General features: G+C 44.7%; 1 protein-coding gene across 5 annotated transcripts in view; it reads right to left on the bottom strand.

Moving 5' to 3' along the window:
• Window positions 1-2,023: 2,023 nt before the first annotated feature.
• Window positions 2,024-15,729, bottom strand: part of GATA3 (GATA binding protein 3) — a 28,079-nt gene continuing 14,373 nt past the window's right edge. For 3 of the 5 annotated variants that reach the window (XM_030479803.1, XM_030479802.1, XM_030479804.1), the window contains exons 4-6: window positions 15,333-15,478; window positions 9,638-9,763; window positions 2,024-3,514 (exon numbers count right to left, since the gene is read on the bottom strand). In XM_030479803.1, coding sequence (XP_030335663.1) covers window positions 3,230-3,514; window positions 9,638-9,763; window positions 15,333-15,478 — 557 coding nt within the window. In that variant the 3' untranslated portion in view covers window positions 2,024-3,229. The remainder of the gene's footprint in view (window positions 3,515-9,637; window positions 9,764-15,332; window positions 15,479-15,729) is intronic. The other 2 variants (XM_030479806.1, XM_030479805.1) reach the window with 2 other exon arrangements.

Genomic DNA, 15,729 nt, shown 5'->3' with positions numbered 1-15,729 from the left:
TTTTTGGGACGCTCATTATCTAAGCTGGCCTCACTCCTGCATCATCTCACTCAATATCCCTAAGACCTATGAAATAACATCAGAAAGAAACTGCAATAAGAAGGTGTTTCCAGTTTTTAGGGGAAAAAAAGAAGTTAGAGCAAGAAATTCCAGAGACAGTTCCCTCTAAAGCAAATTGAAAGATAAAAACACAATAATAGATGAGCGCATCACTGTGAATACTGGAATCAGTATCTTAGTCCAACTGCAATCTGTTGATGAGCAAAAGGAGGGAAAGGTTGTAGCATCACGAATAAAAAATAATAATCTCTCAAGCTTAATATCAGTAAAGATGATTATTTCCTTTGATTTGTCGGACTAATTGAAAATAGCTTTACAGTTTGCAGATGATTAATTAGGAGCCAACAAGATCTCCATTGCATCTCAGTAATTCTTCGCTTTGTTTTATTTCGACGTTTAGTCTTTATGCTTAAAATATTCATTGAGAAAGCAGAAAGGTGATTAACATAACATTTTAAATGTGTGCCATTTGTTCTGACTTCTTTTTTTTACACATTTTCGTCAATAGAGAAAAAATGAAAGAATACACAACATTACAAAACAATTACTGTCTGTTCCGCTTACATCTGCTAAATCCTCCTTTATGGTAGACATAGTTTAACTGGGTTGATTTTGAAACAGAGGAGAGAAAGCACAAATAAAGATCCCCTTCTCCTCCATTCCAAAATCAAATAACTATTTGACCTCTGTATAATCATCCTAAAGTTTTGAAGTGGTCTTTGTTATGTGAAACATCCTTACTCATGTGAGGCATCCTGCAGAAGATTAGACCAGGTCATTGTTAACCCTCTCCAGTTATCATCCCAGAGAAAGTGGGTTCAAAATAACATCTGACACATGTGGTGATATTTTTTCCAACCACCTGGTGCAGAAACACAGGAATACACGTATTTATGGGTGAAAGAACTCAGTTACTTCATTCCACATCTAAATAAATAAATAAATAAATAAATAAGTCATTGGCAGGTCACATCCGTTGAGGTTTTAATGTTGTTTGGGGGTTTTAAAGCATTTTCTCACAGCCTTGGCAACCTGTGCCTTATCACACCATGCTTAAATCTCCAACAAATGGAGTGGGGTGGTAAGAAGTTTAACCCTTCGTTTGGAAAGTAAACGCACAAACCTTATGACAGCATAAAGAAGCTGGAAGAGTAAATACTGAAGACTAAAAGGAGGACAAATACCTAAGGATTAAACAGTCAGAAATCAAATTAAAAGAGTCAAACTTTGCTATCAACAATAATAGTATTAATACAAATTGCATTATTTCAAAGAAAATTCTTGCAGGACGGGCCTGGCTGAGGGTCTTTGAATTTTGGGGAATTTACCTCTATCTACCATCACATCCAGCCCTTTGTAACAGGTTTTGCCCATTCCTCCAAGCACAGGAACAGGATCTGGTCCATCTTGATTTCATATCAAGATCTCAACTGTAGACCATTAAATTATACCACTGAGTACCCAATGGGGCAGAGCAGAAAGCACTTTTCAAGTTCCCATCCAAAGTCTCAGGGTCTTTCCTGCTACTGCCCAAAACCTATCCAGGATCATAGGAACCCTACCATACCTTTGCACTTATCCCAGTCCCAAATTGTCCTCAACACAGGTTTGCCACCATGGTGGCCATGGTTGACTGAGACGAAAAGGGACCCATTCTATGTGGGAGCCTCACATGAGGCGAAGGCAGCAGCTGGGCTGAAATTTAAGGGACAGGGACATGCCGGACAGTGGGGTTACACTAACATGCAGTCCATTTATTTGTGAGGGTTTTTTCTTCCTTTGTCCTGTGTTTTTTCTTATTTTCAAGCCACTGCAAACACTGCTTTGGCTGTCAGCATGAGCGCAGAGACACACATTCCCGTACCCATGGTAACTATGGAATAAATACCATCAAACCAACTTTAAAACAAAAAATAATAGTAATAAAGAAACGTATTCCATTTCCCCAAGCACAAAACACTTTTAAGTCAACAGAATTTAATCTAGTTTATTCTCAAAAAAAAAAGGGGGGGGGGAGGAAAAATATGAAAACAAAACAAAAACGAAAAAAAAGCAGGTCTTATCACTAGCAGTAAATAAATTTGTACAACCATTCAGTCTGTATAATAGGATGAAATAAATCTACATCTTTCTTATTTTGGTGCGTTGAATTATACATACAAACAACAATTACAGGAACTTGTTCACAATGCGTATAGACCTGGAGAATGGCTATCTGAAAACCCCTTGTTGGCAATGTCCGCATGGTAACACTGATTGCCTGACACCATTGGTACTTTCTATGTAAAAGGGCCTGTGGCCCGAAATGAATGATCTCCCTACAGGTTTTTATTGATTTTCGCTATTTATTTCATTAGTCAGTTAGTTAATGCATCATCCAAAAACCTTTCTAGCCAGCCCCCTCCCCCTTCCCCGGAAACCAAATAAAAAGAAACCAAAACAAAACCAACAAATAAAATCAAATCAAAGGAGAAGACACGACTGGCAGTTGGTCCATTTGTTCGTAAGACCGCGTTTCCTCTTGGTCAGCATTGTTTGTTTATCTGGTTTTTAAATTGTCCTCCATTCCTCTTTATTTTTTGTCTCTTTTCCTTTAAAAAAAAATCAAAAGAAAAATCTCTCGGAGTCCTTCATGCCTTTTTTTTTTCTTTACAGCTCTCCAGATGCAATAAAGTCTTCCTCAAATGTACAGTATTTCTTACAATATAAGTTATATGCAATGTTCAGCGCTTTTTATTTTATTTTATTTCATTTTATTCTTTTTTTTTTCACAGCACTAGAGATCCTGTCCAATAGGGAATGCAAGTTCTGAATGGCTTATTCACAAATGGTATCCAGATTCAGTGGGTAAGAATACATAGACGCCATAGTGAGTTCCTTTAAAAAGTGGCAAACATCACTTTTTTAAAACTTTTTTTTCTACTTTTTTGTCTTTTTTTTTTCTTTTTTTTTTTTCCTTTTTGTGTTTTTTGTAGTTTTTTTCTGGGTTTTTTAATTTTTTTTCTCTCTTATGCCTTCAAATAATTTTTTTGTTTTTTAAATTCTTTCTTTTTTTCCCCCTCCCATTTGATTCGGGACGTCAGACCCATAACCACACGCCTGCAAAAATGCAAGTATATAAAGTAAATCTCATTTTGAGACCGTAAGCATTCAGCAGGGGAGTCTCTTGCTAACCCATGGCAGTGACCATACTGGAAGGATGGTGAGGTCCGAAGGAGAGGCTGGATGGAGGATGCATCGGTGTCGGTGTAGTCAGCATGTGGCTGGAGTGACTGAAAGGTGAAATGTGGCTGATGGAGGACATGTGTCTGGAGAGGGCGGCGGGGTTAAAGGAGCTGCTCTTGGGAAAGTCTTCAAGGTTGTCATGGACCTTTTTGCACTTTTTGGATTTGCTAGACATTTTTCGGTTTCTGGTCTGAATTCCTTCTTTCTTCATAGTCAGGGGTCTGTTAATCTAAACAAAAACCAATTATTTTTTCTTGTGCTTCCATCCCTTCTCCCTGCATCACCATGGGATTCATGTGCCCAGCACCACCTGAACAGCCAGCAGCCCTCCTCCTCCCTTGTAAACCCCATGTGCCACAACTACGCAACCTCTCCCCCCCCATCCCAAAATTCAGATCCCACCAGGAAATCCCAAGTTTAGTTGACATTTCGGAAGACAAGATGACAGAAAATTGCTGGCAGAGCCTCACTGGAGCAAAACATACATGAATAACAATTCAGCTATCTGTACATTAGGTAATTGCACCGTGTTTAGGAATGAAACCAATCATTATCATCTTGAAATATTCCCTGCGGACACCATCTCACCCCGAGGCTTCCTGACTGATCTAAAACCATTAATGGCAAGAGCTGCTGGGATTTCAGTACTATGAGGGATCTCAAGCTTTCACAGTGGCCTTAAGGAGGTGAGCAAACTCTTTATAAAAGGGACAGGTATTTGTCTTATTTTTCTTCTTTTGAAAAGTTTTGCTCTGACCATCTTTTCAGGTTTACTTTAGCTGACCTGGTTTTATTTCTAAAGCCTTCCAGGTTTTTTAGGGGATGCTAAAACATGTATCTGTGCTCCCCAGCAAAGCATTTTCTACTCTTATGCAGACATATCTGTAGGAAACCTAAGTATTTGATTCTCCTGCATGGATAGACACAGCAGCAATGACCATCTGCACACCCATCAGGGTTAGGAAATGATAGCAAAAGGTCTGTTGGACCTCCTGTAAGAAATTCTTACTACTGCATAGCGAGCCAGCATCACAACACATATTAGCACAGGTGCCATGAAAGCCCCAAAGACCATGCTTAGAAGGGGCTTTATGCATCCAATATCCATAAACAACCTGAAATTTAAACTTGGGAGTCTACATGGGAAATTATAGAGGTCTTGCACTAGCTCCTCTGCAGAATTTCACCTATAGCCGAAGGCACCACAGCCCAGCAATCACCCTAGGGCTGAACACTACTTTTCATACTAAAAATGAGCACATGACAGTGCTACTGAATATTCTGCAAAAGGGAGAAAAGGGGGAAAGAATGGATCCACTATCCATCAGGAGCTACTATCTCAGGCCCAGTGAAAGACAATGAAAAGATGTCCCTGTGAGGGTCCTGAGCAGATCTTCACCCATAAGATATTAAATCAGCTGCCCTTCTTCCAGATCACAGCAAAGGTTCACTTGTTGCTCATTGCCCACTGCCTAAAGCCTTTCCTTGCTGCATGGGAATCATTCACGGATTTCTCTCCCTGAGGAGGCACAGATACAATAGCTTCCTGTTCTATGTAGGGATAGAGGCACTGGGAGAGAAAGGAGCAGGCGCATCTTCTCCGATTTAAGCATCCCAAAGTTTTTCATCCCCATCTGAACTAGTGACCTCAGGCTCTCTGTATCAGCAGTGATGGGAAATTTCATCTCATCCTAAAAACAGGCTTATTCCTCTACCTATGGATAAAGGGAGCCAGAGGAAGCAGCCTTGCTTTCCAGCAGATAAATGTAGGAAGGAGGAACCTGCCCTTGTGCAGCCCAACAGCCCAGAGGCAGCAACAAGCAAAAACCTCAAATGTCATGGGCTTTAAATACGTCACCCGTCTCCCTGCCTTCCTGTCCTCAACAAGGGAATGGGGATACACACACAAGGAAGGGCCTTTGCTCCAGCTGGATGGCTGGGATGGGAAATCTTTGCCTGGCCTGTTTAAAGTCAGACAGCAGGGATGTGCTGTCCAGGTTCACATGTGGGAGGAAGTCCCAGGTGAGCCCCACCAGGCAGCGATGCTAAAGGAGACCTGGAAGTCCCAATCCCTGATGAACCCAGCTCGGATTTGCGGAGGCACACATGAGCTCCAGCCTCCTCAGCTCCCAGTGAGGATCCACATCATGACACACAGACTTAGGAGCACCCAGAAATGATTTCCAGGTGAAGCAGCAAAGGCGCAAGCTCAGGAGATGGTGATGGCAAAGTGGCAGTGCTGAGACTCGGGCTGTGCTGGCTTTTTGAGCAAGCATGGGGTCCTGACCCTGTGTTGCTTGGTGTTGTGCCCTGCATCACAATGAGCACGTCCCCAGAGTAACATCTCCAATGTCTCACTCAATCGCTAAGAACAGATTGGCCCAGGCCATGATTTGGTGTCAAACTTCAGGATGGGAATTCCAGTTTTGCTCAGGATGGTGACAAAGCCATGGTCAGCAACTAGAGGCAGAAATGCCATCCAAGCTGTTAGCTGGACACATCATCCTGGTGTACATGGTATCACTCCCCTAGAAGGTACCTGACCCAAGTACCAAACAGATAAGGACTCAGATAAATGTCAGGAGAAGTAAGACCAACACAGTCACAGCAGCGAGCTGGAATATTTTCCAGTGACTTCAAAGGTCAGTCACAGCAGACTTAAAGTAGTCCCCAAAACATCAAAGCCATGGCCCCATCTCTGTTTCTGGGGTAGAGAAACAAGAGACGCAGAGGGAAGACCTTCTTCATGAAAATCCATTGTGACAAAAATGACAAACACATGCTAAATTAAAATTAAACTAGCCCAGCCCATGTATATGAAATTCATTAATTTCAGATGGAGCGAATTAATTATGGGCATGAATTATGCTCTTTGTTTTATCAAATGCAAAACACTGACTGCTCTGCTCTTGGGACGCATAGCTCTGCTTTAGGATATTGTGAAAGAGGCCTTTTCTGAGGACTTGTACCAAAAACAATGGCAAGTCACTCATTCCTATGGGCACAGGCCAGTCTGCTGTGCACCTACAGCAAGATACATTCCCACCCATCCCTGAAGTGAGTGAAGGCTCATCCTGCTGCTAAGAAGGACTAAAATAACAAGGATGAGAACCTCACATTCAACAGACCAAATCCAGGGGACAGTCTTAAACATTGTAGGTCTGATCTTGCTCTGATTGAAGACAATGGGATTTTGCCATTGACCTCAATAAGGTCCTGTCACTGGAGCGGATTTATCCTTCAGACATGGTCGTTACAATGTGGGGTTAATCTTCCAGGCTGGCTATATCTTAGAAAGCACTCTGGGATGCCACAGGATGAAAGGCACCGTATCAATGTGAAGTATCAGTCATTGTTAATACTGTTAATGGAGCCAGTTCTTGTTGGGAGAAATGCCAGCAGCTTCACTAAATGCACCCCGAGACTATTATGATTATTGCCTATATCCTACTGACAAATGGGTTTGCTTAAGCTGTGGGAATCAACAGTAAAACAAACTGATAAAGCCCCACGAAAAAAAATAATCCCATGACAAAAAAATAACCTTTTCGCTGCAAATGTTCCAGTGTGGACTTAAAAACTGGGTAAGTTTCATCTTCAGATCAATCCATTAAAATACCATAATGATCTGAAGGTCCAAGAAAAATTCATTAAACCCAAAGAAAAGACAAAATGGGGAGGAGGGAAGGTAAAAAACAGCCAGGAGTTTATTGGAACATAGCGTGAAACGGTATCTTCTGAGCATCTGAAGACCTTTCACTGTCATTAAGGCAACATCTGTGCAGATACTCAGCTGTTTGGGAAGGAGAGGCTACAATGAGCTTTTCTATTTCTAATACCTCTCCTGATGGAGAACCAGTGCAGATAAGGTACATACAGGGAGCAGGATCACAGCCTGCACAAAGCAGTCTTGCACTTGAACAGACCAGACCAATTAGCTCCAGCCAAGGAACCTTGTTCACGTGCAACCACCAAGCTTCCTCCCTGCCTTGAGTTGGTTAAAGGATGATGCTGGTGCCATTCACAAGGCAGTTAGCTCAGCTCCCTAGGTCCTGCCTCGCAGCAGCCAAAATGAGAAAGCATCTCCGTGAAGCTGTCCCAGCCTTACCACTGCTCACAAAAAACTTACTCCTGAAGTATTTGGCTCCTGAAGCACAATGTGGCCTTCAGAGTCACAGCCTCTAAAGCCTGTTGGGCTGCAGAATAATGCTCCAATGCTCTACCATTATGGACCTTTAAAGCTGAGGGTGGTACGTTCAAAGACTATTGCTCCAATGTTGACTGTTTCTCACTGCAGTCTGACTGATACAACTAAGCATCATCTTAAAAAAAGTAAAATCAAAGGATCTACCCACTCACAGCTAGTCTTTGGTATCCTTGCGTAGTTATACTGCTGCACACAGCATCTCAGTCCTCTAGGGGTTCTATTTAACCAGGTCCCATTAATGGAGTTGCTCGTAAGGCAAGATACTACTTGACTTTGCTAAGTAGCTGTGCTGAGCTTTTAAGCAGCTGTCAGTGTTTTTAACGAATATGAAAACGGTTCCAACGTGCTCAAGGCCTGCCCCATGTCACAAATTTCACAGCTGGATCAGAGTTTCCCTAAACAGTACATCTAAGGGGTCAATTCGGGACAACTAGGATCACAGCGTTAGCATGAAAAAGAACAGGACGTGCTCTTGCAGCACATTTCTGGAGAACCTCAGCATCCAGGCACCATTCTAGACATCTTAAGGGGGATTCCTCCAGTCAGATGTCTACAATGCAGGTAGACACATCTGAACGCATCATCCTGCCACTTTTTGTAGTTGTGGGGAGAAATTACACTGTCTTCAAGGGTAAAAGTCATCTCTTCCAAACACAGGTCCAACCAATGGCACCTGAGAGAAGCCTATTTTTTCCAGAGGGCTTTGCCATGGTACAGGGGGAGCAGCCCAGGTATAGGTGTCCCTATCTGTCTCCCAGTCTACGTGATACTAGTCCTGCTACTGGTGGCTACAAGGCCAAAATGAAAACACGGCACAAGCCTAGACTCCTCCAGTGAAGCTGGCTGACCTTGCTCCCTTCTTGCCATAGAAAAAGCAAACAGAATATGTTCTTGGGATAGTCTCAGAGCTTTCACTCTGGGTCCAACCCCTTTGTTTGCAGTGACCACACTGAGAGTTTGATGACAAGCTTTGCTTGCTACATGGGACTTGAAACGTGCTGAGATGCCTGCTCGCTAAAGGGTAAACACATTTTCCTGGTTTCCAAGAGAGATGCCTCACAGAGAACAGGTGAAAATTAGCCTGGTTGACAGTTGGTTTTTCTTTTTTTTTTCTGCTTAATCAGAACTTGTTTACTCATCATAAGAAACCAAAGAGCTTGAAATAACAAATGCAAGGGACTGAGACACCACAAGGGCTGGGTGCTCCAGGAAACCCGATCTGTCTTTGGTGTGTTTGCATGGGTGGACAGAAGGGCAAAACATAGCCTGAGATTTCTAGGCCAAACATAAAGCAAATGACCACTAAGAAAAAAAATATAAGATATATCAAAGCAAAGAGATTGAAAGTCTTCCCTTCTTCTGACATAATAATTATTCTAATGCCACATGTGGAATGAGAGTAACAGGAGTAGCCTTAAGACTCCTTTATTAGCAGTATTATTCGGTAGAAGACTTTTCAGATCCCTTTAGCTCTTTCCCTGGGGCACATATCCCTGGTTCCTGTAAGCTGGCTTTGCATGGAGATATCAGATTAAATCTGCCAGCCATTTCATTTCCCTTCCATGACAGATTCTTTAAAATTCACATCACAGGTTGAGCAGACTCTGCAACCCACTAACTAAATCTAGTCTTTTTTGGTTTAGGAACCGCTTGCGTCAACCAGGGCAAAACACGAGACCTAAATAAATCATCTTTGGGGACGGGCAGAGGAACAGGACAAAGGCAGCCGCAAACCCAAGAAAGATCTAAATAGCTGCTGGCACATTTTGCTTTTTTTCCAGAGTTTGTATTTGCTGGAGGAACCAAGCTACGCCTAGAAGGGATATCAGCTTGCAGGACGGCGTGTTGTCTTTTCCAACACACTGAGCCCAATCAGCAGAGGATAATGTCTCTCTGTGTTGATCCACCCCTCCTTTCTTGGCTCAGGCATGGGAAAGCTCTAACATTACCCATGGACAGCCCTGTTTTATACCTCCCCGAGTCGGATCGGCTACGTCGGAGCATCGCTCCAACCCCCAAGGTCCCCACAGGGATAAAGGAGGTCTCTGCACCACCCGCGACTGGAAATCCTTAAGCCAAGGAAGAGTTTGGAGAATCGAGTACCGCAACAGAGGCCTTGTTATGGAGCGTTACAGTCACACTTACATTGTGCAGCTTGTAGTAGAGCCCGCAGGCGTTACAGACGGGATCGCCGTTGGCATTTCTCCTCCACAGGGTGGTAGTGGTGGTCTGACAGTTTGCGCAGGACGTGCCCGCCCTCCTGGCTGCAGACTATGGGGAAGGAGGGGGAGAGACAGGGGAAGGGAAGGAGAGAAAAGCACCCGTGTTAAAAAAATCATATTGAAAAGAGAAAGAAAAAAGATGCCATCAGCAAAATCTCCGAGAAAGAAAACATCAACCCTGCAAGACTGACGCACATCAGCAGAGGCCTCCAGAAACTGGCTTGTGAGAACAAATAGCAATTCTGCAAAAGAAAAAAAAATCCCCAAGGTACTTTAATCCCAAATTATATATGAACTGAATCAGGTGCCAAAGGGCATCCTAAAAGTGAGTGCTAAACCTCTGATAGAACTCATCAAAATTAGCAGCGCTGGCACAGCCCATTCCAGAGGGGAAAATATTATTTAAATGCCAAAATGCCTTTCCATCTTAATTCTCTCAGACCCCCCAGGGGTCTAATTCTGCAGTCAGGGCCTGAACCAACAGTTGCTGGAGTCAATGGCATGAGTCACGCTGGCTCCAGCGAGCGCCGGGTGAGACCCGCACTGAGAGTGGTGGGCAGCTGCTCGCGGGGCCCGACCGCAAGCACAGCCCGGTCCCATCAACTCAGCTCAGCTTCAAAGGATACGGGCTCCAGATCGGAAATAATGCTGTGGCGAAGAGCAAGAATCCCAACTTTTTAATTACACCCTCTTGCAGCCTAAACCTTCATGTTTATTTAAGGATTGGTAATGAGCCTGAAAGAAGAATTTACCATTTCATAAAGGGGGAGGAACAAGGGAAAAAAAAGTCGACGTGTCAAAGTGTATACAGCAGCTTTTTTGTTAGCTGTGATAATGATTTAGCGAAGCCAAATTTAGCCAAGTCGCTCTTCTTTCACATGCATGAATTCGTGCTTATCATTTAAAAACTGTAACTTCAGCAAACAAATTGTCCTTCTGCCCCTGAAGGAGGAAAAGGAGTTTGCAGACTTCCATGTGAACGCATGTGCATGTTTGCGTGTGTGCAAGTGCCTACAGCTCCTAAAAAAAAAAAAAGACCTTTAGATCCCCGTCCTCTCTTTTCTTCATCAATATGACACAGTCCCAGAGCTCTGATTTCATCCCGATGCGTCGCTTTCAATGGGACTGCTCATGTGCTTAAAGTTAAAACATGTGCTTAAGCGATTTGCCAGATCATAGCAATGCTTGGCACCTTGCAGAACTGAGCCTTTAATGCTCCCTTTTGTGCTCTTACTGTTTCAAATTTACCCCTCACCCCACACAGCCGCACACTGTAGCACATCCAACATTTAAAAGAAAAAATACCGCATCTTTGGATCCCGTACAACAAACCCAAAATGCAAACATGGACACTGGCACAGCGTGAGCGTTAATACCAACTCTTGTTAGGTCATGTTGCAATTTTAATCATAATTGAATGCGGCGTAGGTGGAGAGAGGACGGGTTGGTTTTGTTTTAGATAAAGTAGGATTCTTTTTCTTTTCCTTTTAATTAGACAAAGTGGACTGCCTAAGAAATAAATAACACAATGCCCATGAGTATTAGGAAGCATCACAGATCCGACAGCAAGGAGCTCTCACTGGCTGCCCATAGGGACAATTCTATTTTGCCTGACCATAAACTACGCTGAAACAAGCTGATCTCAAGCCTGAGGAGGCCTTCAGCTGACTTCTCCACTCTAACGACAAGCAGGAGCTGGGAATGGCACACAGGTCTTTGGTTGCAAAAATCCCAGTGCCAGCAGAAGCTGAAGCATGCCACCACCAACAGCAGAGACCCAAACAGAGCAAACAGATGCACACACACATGCCTCTGTCCTCTCCTCCTCCAGACCATGCCACAGCCTCAAATTTGATTCCCCTCAAAATCACCAGGTTAATACACGCACTTCAAATGCAGCACAGACACAAAAAATTGCAGAGTCAGGCTCTCACTAAGACCCTGGGGACAAGTCTGGAGGCCTTTGCCCCATCGGCTCCCACCAGCACGGGTGGCTTAGAGGCTGGATTGAGTCTCTCAGTGGCAGCTTTGCCCTTATCAGACCCAAAAATCAAGCCTAAGGAAATTTCTAAAAACCAGCGATATTTGACTCAGCCCACACAGGGGAAACATCCCCTTTGAAGATATTTGGGGTTTCTACACAGCACTCGCCATAATTTCTCTTATGGCAAGCGTGTTTAAAAGACACGCCTGGTCACCACCTTGCTACCTTCAAACAAACTCTTGACATTAAATAAGCAAATAAATCACAACATCCACTGTCTTCTCTAAAACCTCTTCCATCTGCCATGTTTCCCCTACCAAAAGTCAGCATCATTAGCTGAATGTTTTAAACTCTCTGCTCTTTTTGGTCCCAGGCTGTACTTTTTATGCTGTACCAACTTATGCCAGAGACACCGGCAGCAGGCAGGAAACAATGAATAATAACGCTATTGTAGCAGCTCCCAGCAATGGCATCTACTGACGCTAATCACCGACCCCAGTCTGGCCATGCAAGTAGTGGGATGACTAACAGGGTGCACCATATCATCTGTAGGACCAGACCCTCATGGCCCAGCTGTGTGTGAGCGAGGGCACAACTTCAGAAGTGCTGGTAGTGATGAGAAGGCGGAATTGAGGATGATGTGGGAGGAATCACGCACTGATAAAGATGCTTAATTAAGGGACATTTTCAGTGTCTGGATTTGCACGGGGCACCCACAACGCTGCAAGCATGAGCTAAATGTGACTGCATGTGCAGGGACCTTCTGAGAAATTTGCTATAATCCTTCCAAAACCAACACGACTGGACGTGGAAGCGGAAAGCTCTGCATCCACATTGGCAGGGAAAGGAAGAAAATCCAAAGGAAGGTTTTATCTCAGCAATAGCAGTGGCGGGGCTGCTATTGGCTTCAACAGGGATGGGAATGGTGTCCAGGAGGGCTGTAGACATGTCTCACAGGCTGTGGTGGCATGGTACCACCTCCCTGTTCCTGCAACATCTCCAGATCTTCCCCCCAAGATGAAGCAGAGCTGTCTAGGCCCCCTTGGCTGGCAAGGCGCAATCCATCTTCCCTAAAGGAAGCCCTTACAAAGGCACCCATTGAATTTAACAAACCTTGGGCTGGGTTCTCAGCATCTAAAGGATTTATTTGCCTTCTCTCTCCCACCCATTGGAGTCCTTTCATTAGCTTCGGCTTGCCTGGGATCAGAGCCTACAAAACCAGCCCAAGGTCACGCAGGAAATTTGTGGCAGAGGCAGAGGAGCACAAACTGGATTCCCAGCCTGAGCCTCCATCACATGTCACCTTCGCCAGCCCACTCGCCTTCACAAGTCAGGAAAGATCAAGTCAAGCCACAGACGCACACACACATCAACATCGATGCACATGAAAAGCAAACGTGGGCCCAGCTTTCGTGCCTTCTGGGTTTTTTTGGAGGTTAGCAAGGGAAATAAATAGAGATACAACCAGTATTAGAAATGTTTCTCTTTTTTTTTTTTTTTTCTCTCCCCCAGGCAGTGCTGGATAAAAAATATATATATAGAAAATTCAAAAGTTCCCATTTAGCAAAGGCCATGTTCAAAGAACAGGAACTTTCTGTAACTTTAACTAAAATACCCAAGATTGGAGCGATTATGCAAGGCAAGGTCTCCTCTTACTTTTTTTCTTTCCCTCTCCTATTTTTTTTCCCCCAAGAATGACCTTTTACAATGTATTTATTTATACAGTTCATTTTACATGTGCCGGGCTGAGGGTGACTCGGGACATTCTTTCGTGGTTCCATCAGACAGTGTTTGAAAGCTCTCCCCCCCCTCCTTTTTCCAGCCGCTTTCCTATTCTGCCTCCCCCTCTGCTTGTTTGGATACGCTCAAGCTCCTGTGTGTTTGGGCTGGGGAAACAGAGCTGTTGTTTAGGAGTTATCTCCAGGGCTCAGATATCCGGCAGCTTTTTCCTAGGAAGTTAACTTTACACATAAAGAGAGAACGAGGAGGAGAAAAAAAAAAAAAAAGAAGAAAAGGAAAAAGAAAACGAAGGGGTGTGTGTTTAAGACACAAGGGCCGGGGGGGAGGAGGAGAAGGCAGCAAAAGAGCTGCCCAAAAGAATTAAAATCCCAGCCTCTACTTCCCTCCCTAGAAAGCTTTTCCTTTTTTCTAACAAGGTTATGAAAGATGAAGGAGAACAACATGTTCCTATACAGGCTTTTCCCGTATAGAAAAGCACTGAGAAGTTTCTTCCGTGGGAAGTCTGGGGGTAGAAGAGCAAACCCACATCTTCTCCCAAACCCACATGGCCAGACAGAGCTGCCACCACTGCCTCTCATAGCATAACCGCTCCTGGGGCCGTATCCTGCAAACACTTCCCGGCGCCTATGGGAATAAAGTTGGTCCAATACAGCCAGTCCAGTTTTGCGGGTGAGGAAGCTGAATCCATGCTTAAGACTTGCCCATCTGAGGCCATAAGCACCTTCATGGGGAATACAAGGTCAATAAACCACTCTTCTCCTTCCCACAGGATCCAGCCATGCCGGGCGCAAGCCTTATGCAACCAGCTGGATCCATCCATCACCTCAGAAACCTCACTGAGTGGCAAGAGCTGCTTTTGCTCTGCATTTTGAGCGGGCTCCAAGAGCCCATCCACATCTTGAATCCAAACGAAACCAAACCTGCCCTGATTTGAAACATTCAACAACTTCCCAAGCAGGGAACATATTTTTTCCCCCCACTTGATATATATTTTCCCCTTGTGGTTTGCCTGGTTATTTGCCAAATTATTGCAATGCATTTATTAGCCATGCCCACAGCTTCCAGACCTTTTTGTGGCTTCCAGGGAAATTCATAAGTAGATCGCTGGTGATGCTGTAACTTATTGCCTGTACATTGTATAGTCCTGAGGCTCACAACTAGGATTTCAAATATAGCTGTGCATTTTGTCTTCCTCCAACTTCTGCGGCCTCAGGTACACACTCAGCTTTGCACATTCACCAGCCTTTTCCATCCCCTACCTTGTGTCCTCGTTCACACCAACTCAGAGGGGAATGACACAACTTAAACCCATATAGTTGAGGTACAAATGACCACACAAGGCTTAAGTGGCACCAGCCAAGAATTTTGCAGGATCAAAGACCAGGTGATGCCCCAGTGGCAGCAGGTACCCAGCTTGGGTTCCCCTTCCACAACACAGCCAGCCAAAGGGGATGGAGACACACTTGGAAAGGGAAAGACAGCAGTGTGGAGATCCCAGGAGAAATCCTGTTCTCCTGATACTAATCTCTTTGGTCACTAGGAAATGATTACTTTGCCCTTAGCTCCTGGAAAGAGCCACTGCCCTTGGGTCACCATCCCGAAGAGCGCTGCAGAGGCAGCTGCCCCATTGTGCCCTGGGAGAAAACTCAGTTCTGGTTTGCAAGAAGCCCTGGATCTTGATTTTTTAACCTGTTTTGCACTTTGCAAGAGGACCAGACAACTGAGGCCCACAGCAGCTGGGAGCATCACTCTGAGCATCCCTGTCTCCCAGCCCTCTGATGCAGTGGGACCAGATTCTGGAGCTGGCTGAGCTTCCCTGTCCACCCCGAGCTGCAAACAAGAAGCAAAAGTTGCAGAAGGTGGTAATGAAAGAATGAAAAAGAAGGAGACTCACCAGCCTTCTCTTGGGTTTGATCAGGGGCCGGTTCTGCCCGTTCATTTTGTGATAGAGTCCGCAGGCGTTACACAAATAGTGCCCGGTGCCGTCTCTTCTCCACAGAGGGGTTGAGGTAGCCCCACAATTTACACACTCCCTGCCTTCTGAAAACAAGAGAGCACATAGTTCACTTAGGGAAAGCAGAGATAAAAGAGGCTGAGGAAAGGCCCCCCCAGAATGCAACAACCCCCCGAGATTCAGCCCCGCTGGGCCCTGTCAGTCCTCTCCAAACTCAGGAGGTCCAAGCAAGGATCCAAGGTCATGGCTGAGCAACATCCCTGGCATCCCATCCCCCTCCCCAGCATCACCCCATGGGCAGCATCAGGCCCATGTCCCAGCAAAAGGGGGATGGTGA

This window comes from Strigops habroptila, chromosome 3, assembly GCF_004027225.2.
Source record: "Strigops habroptila isolate Jane chromosome 3, bStrHab1.2.pri, whole genome shotgun sequence".
NCBI lineage: Eukaryota > Metazoa > Chordata > Aves > Psittaciformes > Psittacidae > Strigops > Strigops habroptila.
Note: the sequence above shows the minus strand (reverse complement) of the source record. Positions and strands in the feature narration are given on the sequence as shown.